Source organism: Arachis hypogaea, chromosome 20 (assembly GCF_003086295.3).
Source record: "Arachis hypogaea cultivar Tifrunner chromosome 20, arahy.Tifrunner.gnm2.J5K5, whole genome shotgun sequence".
Classification (NCBI taxonomy): Eukaryota; Viridiplantae; Streptophyta; class Magnoliopsida; order Fabales; family Fabaceae; genus Arachis; species Arachis hypogaea.
The window spans coordinates 9152553-9162135 of record NC_092055.1 but is presented as its reverse complement, the minus strand read 5'-3'; the positions used below and the strand labels follow the sequence as shown (position 1 = coordinate 9162135).

The 9583-nt window shown below is 37.9% G+C and overlaps 1 protein-coding gene across 1 annotated transcript; it reads right to left on the bottom strand.

Annotated features, from left to right (window-relative positions):
- Positions 1–927: 927 nt before the first annotated feature.
- LOC140182930 (zinc finger BED domain-containing protein RICESLEEPER 2-like) lies at positions 928–5098 on the bottom strand. Its single transcript, XM_072230903.1, has 7 exons — positions 5042–5098; positions 4571–4795; positions 4384–4412; positions 3604–3657; positions 2675–3128; positions 2385–2590; positions 928–2248 (listed from the first exon to the last, which is right to left on the bottom strand). The coding sequence occupies exons 1-7, from the start codon at positions 5096–5098 to the stop codon at positions 928–930; spliced, it is 2346 nt and encodes a 781-aa protein (XP_072087004.1).
- Between the last annotated feature and the right edge of the window lie 4485 nt (positions 5099–9583).

Here is a 9583-nt window from a genome sequence, read left to right as displayed (position 1 = left end):
TTTCCAAGGCAGGAATGGCTTAGAGGATGGAAAGGAAGCATGAAAAAGTGGAAGGAACACAATAAAATGAAGTTTTGAGAAGCTGGCAGCGACGCGCACGCGTGGACTACGCGTACGCGTGAATGGTGAAGCAGACAAGCGACGCATACGCGTGACCAGGATTTTGTCAAGCGACGCGTACGCGTGACAGAGCGTCACGTGCTGCGTTTAACAGAAGACGATGGGGGCGATTTTGGGTTGATTTTGGACCCAGTTTCAAACCCGAAAGTGAAGATTAGAGGCTGCAGAATGGAGCTGGAAGGGGGGAATCAATCATTCAACATTCATTCACACAAAAAATAGGTTTTAGATGTAGTTTTCTTAGGGATGGCAACGGGCCCTCCATGGGGACGGGGACATGCCCCCCGCCCCCCGCCCCCAATATCTGTCCCGTCCCCGCCCCCTCCCCATGACGGGTAACGGGGACCCTGTATCCGCCGGGGACCTAGGTCTCCGCGGATTTTTGTAAAAATTAAAAAAAATTGAGAAAAATGAAAAAAATTAGAGAAAATCAAAGATAATCCTCAATTGTCATTACAAACATAATATCCATAGTCTTTAAAGACTTAAATAGCAATAACAACAAACATAATAATTTAAACATATCCATAAACAACCAAATATTACATAAATAACCAACCATATTCATAAACAACCAAATAAAGTTCATGACATGACATCATAAAAATATAATTCCACCATCTCAATCTTTCTTTCATTCCGTAATGGTAGAATCTGACTTACTTGACTCCTACAGCAACAAGAAAGCAATTTAAAGTTAAAATCATATAATAACTCAATAAGTTAATAATATAAAAACATAGTGTGTTATATGTGATTTAATAGTTTACTTACGTCAACATCTCCTTCAATATTATGAATTGTGTATCACTCAAATCCTATGTTCGTTGTGGTGCCAAATTCATTCCAAAGCCAATCTTGATTACACATTAGAGCCTCTAATGTGTCCGGACGCAACCTACTACGATGTGGCGTAACAAATCGACCACCCGTACTAAATGAAGATTCAGAGGCAACGGTAGAGATAGGAATCGCCAAAAAATCCCTAGCAATAGCTTGCAAAGTAGGAAACTTCGCTCCATTTGACTTCCACCAATTTAAGATATCAAAATCATGTTCATTTTGTGGTACCGGTCTCTCTTCAAGATAATAATCCAACTCACTCTTTGTATCAATAAATGCGGATTCCTCACTTACATGTGCAGCAAAATCAGCTTGCCAATCTTCATGACTAAACTTCCTCCCCTTTGAACTTAAAGGAATTGAAGGTGGTGGCGGTATATCTAATTGAGCAGCTTGGTCTCTCTCTCTTCCCTTTGTTGCATATTCTAAAACTAAATCTTGCACTACCCTTTTCACTTGACCAATTACAACACATGCCTCCGTCTCACCATATATTTTACGAAAAAAGAAATTCAATAAATACATCTTGTACCTAGGATCCAAAAGAGTCCCAATAGCCATAACTGTATTAATCACACCCCAATACTTTTCAAACTTAGTTATCATACTAGTAGCCATCATTTCAATTATCTCATTTTCACAATGTTTCCACTCCATCAAAGCCAACTTAATCACACAAACCTTAGGAAAATAAAGATTTGATGTAGGATAAGTTGTTCCAGAAAACAATTCAGTCACATCAAAAAATATCCTCAATCTTTGAAAAATCTCATCCGCCATATCCCAATCTTTCTCACTAGGCAAAGATTTATATTGACTCTCACGCAATGACAATCTTTCAAATACATCTCTATACATAATTGCAACTTCAAGCATAAAAAATGTTGAATTCCACCTAGTTTTACAATCAAGACAAAGATTTTTTGTGTAGGATATTTTAACTTGCGCACATGTTTCCTTAAATTTTTCTTCTCTTTTAGGTGTTGCAGTCCAATAATGAACACTATCCCTCACCCTTTCAATAGCATGTGAAATAAGTTGTAACCCATCCTTGACAATCAAATTTAATATATGCGCACAACATCGCATGTGAAATAATTTACCACCCAAGATGAAGTTTCTATGTGACGTTTTAGTCAAAATATTATCAATCATAACGTCATTAGTATTGCAATTATCAACAGTCAAAGTGGATACCTTCCTATCAAGATTCCAATCCATCAAACAATCCACAAGAACCTTTGAAAGTACCTCAGCCGTGTGGGGAGCCGGCACATATATAAACCTGTAATGATAATTTAGTACAATTATAAACAAGACAGCTTTGCAATTGTACACAAGAACATATCACAATTATATAAACAAGACAGCTTTGCAATTATATAAACATTCGGAAGTACCTATAATGATAATATTATTACCTGATAAGACGGCTTTGCAATTTCCAAGAATCATCAATGTAATGAGCCGTGATTACCATATAACCTTTGTTTTGGTTGCTTGCTGTCCACATATCAGTCGTAATTGGAATTCGACTTTTATTACGCTCAAGGACATTCATTGTCTTCGATCTCTCATCATTGTAGAGCTTCAAGATGTCACTCTTTAAAGTGTTGCGAGTAATCACCTTGAAGAGAGGTTGCAAAGCATTGCAAAATCGTCAAAACCCAATGTGGTCCACAATGGATAGCGGATACTCGTGAAGACAAACCATAACTGATAACTCTTTCCTTGTATTTTCTTGGTCGAAGGTATATGCACTAACCACAACTGTTTCCCCACTAGTTGTTGGAGTTGTCTTCATCATACACTGTCTTATATCTCTAGTGGTGCGGAGCTTGCAGCTTTTGAAGTGATCACGCAAGTGTGAAGTACCTTGTTTTGGGTCACCAAGTAGCTTCGATTTGCAATAATTGCATTCAGCTTTTAATTTTTCCTTGATTTCCACAATCTTAAAGTGATTCCACACTTCAGAGGCCAACTTCCTCTTTCGAACACTACTTGTAGAGTTTGTCGTTCCTTCATTAGTAGTTGTGGTATCCGTTGGGGGTTCTTGAGGTTGAGATTGAGGAGCCTCTTGTGTAGTTTGAATATTAGTGCCTATAGGTTCCTCCGATGGAGTACTCTTCTCAAGAGTATTACTCAATGAATCCGAAGAAGACATTCTATAAATCATGAAATATAAATCATGAATTAAAATCACATAAATCCAACTCAGATATTTCGATAATAAATTTTTTGTTGTATTAAACTAACAAGTAAAATAATAAATTTCTATATTATGGATCACAAAGACACAAACTAATAGACAAATTGAAAGGTTAATGGAAAGTTAGGAACAGACTAAAGGGAAAAGGTGCAATAATTGATATTGACATTCAAGCCATCACCAGGAAAAAAAGAGTTACTAACATAAAGGAACACCATTCGAGATTAATATAAACAACAAAACATCTTACACTATTATCATGTCAAAGTAATAAATCAACATTTTTATTAATCATTTTTAATTTTCCTCCCCAGCTTCCATTTCAAGTTACTCAAAATTTGGGTTTATACACTCAACCTCTCTATTGTTTTCTCTTAAACATCTATACAAGATATAGACAACCATCTTATTCCTTCATTCTAACTCCTTACCTACTGACTCTGAATACCTTTCCCTTTACTTTCTTCTTCACTCTCACATAAAGCCTAACATATTAGTTAAATAAATATTTAATATCACCAGGAAAGTAAATCTGGCAACAGTTCTCTTCCAACATATCAAAATTTATAATGACAAGATGAACTTAAACTTCAGCAAACTCCAACTGCACCCTCGCATTTTGAATTACAGTCACAGAAAATTTAAATCAACTCTAACACAATTACTTGTTAAACTTTCTAGGAAATTTATATAACCTTAACTAGTTCAACACAATTTAATGTACATAGGTAGGATAGGCAACTTAGATGTTTCCATGATTTCTTCATGTTTAATGAAACTTTCATATGTACTTATGCTAGATCTTACTTGGTTTGTGTTAAATTATTTAGCCAGTTTAAAATCCTTTATGCATTTTCTCCCCTTTGTTTTCATATGCTTTTCAGTTCTCATATTCACCACTTGATGGGAAAAAGAAAGTAACAATTGTTTTCTATCAAATCTGCATTGATGGAAAGTAACAAATCAATATTTTTCAATTTTTTGTTCATCTCGTTGATATAAAAAACTTGGGTTGCATCCTAAAAAATTGATCACTTGCCAGATCTCATTGACCAAAAGTCCAAAATTGATTGCCATATCCATAAGCAGAGAGTGTATAAGCAGAGAAGCATAGAAACGAATTGAAGAGTATAATATGGGAATTAAAAAATTTGTTTCATAAATATTGTTGGGTTTAATTTGCTCAGATCTTGAAATATAAATTAAACAACCAGATATTCATAGTCGAAAATTCATTAACCTAATCAGAAATTCACAAATTAGTTAACCTAATCAGAAATTCACAAATTCAAAACTTAGAAATCCAGAAATTCAAAACACAAAAATTTCTTACCCTAATTCAGAAATCTAATTTCAGAAAAGAGGATGGAAGACCAGCGAAGACCAGGGCTAACATACCTGAACCTGACGGAGAAAAGGGGAAGGAAGACCAGCGAAGACCGGCGATGCGAAGAGGAAGACCCGCGGCGGTGAGCTCGACTGCCTCGACACCTTCAGTGAGTGAACCAAGCCACTCAAGGGGTCTGGGGTGAGAGGTGGCGCTGAGGGACCAGAGGTTGAAAGGCGGCGGGCGACGGTTGGCGGTCGGCGGTCAGCAGAAAGGAGCCAGGAGGGGCTGAGCCGCTGAGGGTTTGAGGAGGAGTGGAGAGTTCAGTTCTCTGTCTCTCTGAAGCAAGGAATGTGACGGCTAGGTTAGGTTTGAACAATGGTTGATGGTTTACATATTATATATGAGGGTATTTCTGTCTTTTTACACAAACGGGGATTTAACGGGTCCCCACGGGGTGGGGACCTCTACCCCCACCCCCGCCCCGTTTATTATACGGGGCCCTGTCCCCCGTCCCCGCGAGTAGAAAAAACCCCCCATACCTGCTCCCCGACGGGTAAATCCCTGTGGGTACCCGCCCCGCTGGGAATTTTTGCCATGCCTAAGTTTTCTAGAGAGTAGGTTTTAGGGTTCTTAGGTTTAAATATTCTCAATTTCAGATTTCTACTTTACTTTAATTTAGTTTCTCTTCTACTCTTAATTATTCCAACACTTTAGTTTCTCTTCTCTTGTTAATTTATTTATTCTCCCATTTAGTTTATGAACTCTTATGTTACTCTCAATTCCCTTTTTAATGCAATCTTATGTTTAATGTTTAAGGCTTCTTTATTTAATTGTTGGTTGTTGATTTGTTGCAATTGTTAGTCTTAGGTTTTATTATTCCTTGTTAATTTTCTATGCTTTTATTTTGTGCCCACCAAGTGTTTGATAAAATGCGTGGTTGGATTCTAAATTAGATTTTTGTATTCTTAGCTTTGATTGAGTATTTAGAGACTCTTGAGTTATCAAAAGTCTTTTGTTGAATGGTAATTGAGACTTGCTAGTTGACTTGAGCTTCACTAACTCTAGTCTTTGATTAGGACTTGTGAACTCAAGTTGAATTGCTTACTTGACTTACCTTCAATTGTTAGAGGTTAACTAAGTGAGAGCAAAAGGCTACCATCACAAGTGACTATGATAATGAGGATAGGAATTCCAATTCTCAATCCCTGCTAAGACTTTTCTTAGTTGTTACATTATTTTCTTGTTATTTACATTCCTTGCTTATTAAACTCAAAATCCAAAAATATACTATCTCATAACCAATAATAAACATACTTCCCTGTAATTCCTTGAGAGACGACCCGAGGTTTAAATACTTCGGTTATTTTTATTGGGGTTTGTACTTGTGACAAACAAATTAAATTTTGATTGAGGTTTAATGGTCGGTTTAGACTATACTTGCAATGCGATAATTTCTGTGAAAATCTTTACCGACATTTTTTCTCCGTCAAATTTTTTGCGCCATTGCCGGGAATTGCAAATGTGTGCCTTATTATTAGTTATTGTACATATTTGCCTTTTGCTTATTTGTTAGTTTTTGTTAGTTTTAGGACTTTGTTGCTTATTTTTATTAGTTTTTATTTCTCTTGCTACTATGAATTCTCACCCCTTTGGCTATGAGTTTGGTTCAAATCATATTGTAGGGAATAAAAGCTGCAATAAGAACATGCATCAAGGTTGGGACAATCAAAGATGGGAGGAGCCACAAGGATTTGATCAACCCTCTTGGCAACAACCTCCTCTAATGTGCTATGAGAAACAACCATTCTACGATGCATACCAAGACAATGGTTATGGTGGACCTTTTCGTGACAATCAACAGCCCTCACCATATGCCTATGAACCCCCTCCTCAACATAGCTTTGAACCACCATACTCACAAGCCCCCTACAACCGAACACCCCCTATGATCTTAACCCATATCCACCATACCAACCACCCTATGAGCCACATGAACCATATATAGAACCACACCAATTCCAACCCAATTACTCCCAAGAACCACCAGTTCAATATACACCACCTCCATATACACCTTGTCCATCTCCATCAACCCAAGAGCCATATGATCTTAATCATGTTATCCAAGCGGAACAAGAGTCAAGGGATCGTCTCAAGGAAATACTAGATCAACTTTAAGCAACCATCCATCAAATGGAGCAAGAGGAAAGCCGAAAAGCACATGAAGCTCTCATGGCTAACATATCTCAACTTGAGAACAAGAGATTGAAGAGTGTTGTACAACAAGTAGAAAAGATGGAGAGTGTTGAACCGCTACATCCATATCATTATAAACCACCCTCTTATCATGAACCTTTCCTCTCAAGCATTGAACCCTCATATCCACTCTAGTCTCCAATGGATGACACCCTTGGTGTTCTTCTTCAAAAGCAAAGAGAGATGCAAAGGGATGTACTAGAATTCACGGCTACCTTGACCGAGGTAGTAAATCGATTATATTCCCAATATTTGGACACTCAAGGAACTCCCATAGCTACATGTGGAGAATCAATAGAAGAGCGTAGCATGAAGGAGACACTATAAACTCTGATGGACAACGAGGAACGTGACTTTGTATTGGAACAAGTGGAGGAGGCTGTAATAGTTGAAGTGGAAGAAGTGGTTGAAGAATTAGGAGATACCGAACCTCCATGGGAATCTAGAGTTGTAGAGTATTCCTCCAAGAAGCTTGAAATTAATGTTAAGGAGGCTAGTGCACAACCTCCATGGCATATTCCCTATGAAGAATTGGATGAGATAGATCAAGAAGAAAGTTTCCTTGGTGATGATGATCATGAATCAAGTCTTCCTAGTGATGAATCTACATCCGCAAATGAACTCCTTGGGTATGAAGAACCTTCTCTGAGTAAGTTTGAGAATGATGTGGAAATGGAAGTCCTTCACAAAGGTTGGACGGGAGTTGAGTACGCTTTGTCAAGAACGTTGGAGACTTCTCTACCTAGGTTGCCATCTACTCCTTCATTTGAGTGGGTAAGACTTATCTCTATTCGCTTTACTGTCCCACTTGAGTATGGTATTCTTGAAACGGATGGTCAACTTAGGAGGCTTTGTGGCATTAAGCGTAAGAGAAGGATGTTCAGTGGTTGGAGTTGTAAATCAAGACTCATCAAAGTTGAGATTTCAAGAGCTAGATTCAAGGGTTGGACTAGTGATCAATTGGTTGGATCTCAGAGAAGAGTTTGGTATTGCATTGAGAATTCAGATTGCTTGCCACCCGGTTGGAACAATGATGATCAACTTCAAGACGGGTGTAGAAATAATATTTGGGATCCAGAAATATATGAGGATCAATTTTGGGAGCCCTTAGCTTGTGAAGAACTTCATCAAAGCTTGGTGAATTTACTTGGGAATGTCGGAGCTTATTGGAAGTCCAAGCGTTGGTGGAAGTTTCAAGATGAGTTCAAGCATAAGCCGCCATAATAAGGAGCTCACAAAATGTCCAACTTAAGGACAATAACTAAAAGTGCTAGGTGGGAGATAACCCACCATGGTATGATCTTCCTTTTTATTAGTTCTATTTTACTTCTGTCAATGTTAATTTCCAAGTCTGCATGTTTACCCTTATTTTGCTTTACATTTCATATTTAATAAAAAAATCATTTGCACTCGACGCGTAAGCGTCTATGACGCGCACGCGTCGCATGGAGATTTGCTCTCTATTAAATTAAACATAGAATTACGCCAGAACTGTGCGGGAGGGGTGCATGGTGCGCAAGCCACCCCACGCGTACGTGTCACCTACAATTTTGCCAATCCATGTGTAAGCGTCAGCGACGCGTATGCGTGGAATGAAAAATCGGCGTAAAAGAGTGAATTGAACAGAGAGTTGTGCGGCCATGGTGCGGGAGTCGCGCGAGTAGTCACGCGTACGTGTGACCGACGCTCACGCGTCAGTGTTCATTTTTGGCCATCCACGCGTACGCGTGGACGATGCTTACGCGTCGCTTGACTATTTCAGTTTTCAGGCGTACGCGTGATGCATTTGTGCGCGTCGCGTCCTGATTTTCATTTCCTTCTCCTTTCTTCTCTCCTTTCTTATTCTTTCTTCTCCCTTTTGTTCTTCCTTTCTTACTTTCTTCTTCTTCATTTCTTTAAATTCTCATCCTTATTCTTTTTCATTCTCTTTTACTTCTTGCATTTGCATACTTTACTTTATTGCATTTTCACTTTGTGCCTGTTTTTATTGTCTTTTCTAAGTTTCTTATTTTTCTATTCGTGTTAAATGTTCTTATTCAACTGTTGCATCTTTTCTTGAATTATTTTGGTGCTTCGTGACTTGTTTTAAATTGTTGGGTATTATTATTTATAGGTCACTGCTAATCTTTTATGACACTTGTATTCCATTTGCATTGATATGCACTTATACTGTCTTTCATTACCCACACTCTCTTCCCCCATTGTTGAAATTTTTGCACTATTTATATGTCATTTTCTTCTACTATTTTCTCACTTGCATGTTGTAGCTACCATGTAGTTGAGACCCTTATTATTTGGCATTAACCTACCTATATTTTATTTGTTTTCTATCTTTGTTCCTAGGTTACTTTTCCTCCCTTTTCTCTTCTTTCAGGATGGCCATCAAGAAGGGAAATGGAACACTTTTACATGGGGCGACAAACATGCTCCTACGCACATTCTTTGGAGAAAAAGCGTCAGTTGGAGCCACCCGTCCACTTGCACATCTTTGCATGCACCGAGGACGGTACGATCTTCAAGTGTGGGGAGGTCAATACCGACTTCCGTGGGTTCGTTATTTTCTTCTCAACACCAGTGTTTAATTCTCTTTGTTAGTTCATTGTTGCATTTGCATATTTGATTGCATGTTTGTTAGATTTTGTGCATATTCTACCACTGCTTGGTTGAAGTAATAATTTCTTTTTCAAGAAATTTTTTATAGCACTTCACTAATTTGAATTAAATTTTTTGTTAAACTTGTTTGAAGATTTTATTTTGGAATATGGTTTTAGAGCTAGAACACAAAACCAGTGAGATTTTGAGCCTATTTGATTGATTGCATTTTA

Bases quoted from the DNA above. Each gene is read 5' to 3' on its own strand.
- LOC140182930 (XM_072230903.1), bottom strand. From the start codon at position 5,098: ATGGCAAAAATTCCCAGCGGGGCGGGTACCCACAGGGATTTACCCGTC. The intron at 4,413-4,570 runs GTATGTTAGCCC...ATTTCTGATTAG, and splicing joins CTTTTCTCCGTCAGGTTCAG to GTTAATGAATTTTCGACTAT. The intron at 3,129-3,603 runs GTAAGGAGTTAG...CATGATTTATAG, and splicing joins AAGGTATTCAGAGTCAGTAG to AATGTCTTCTTCGGATTCAT.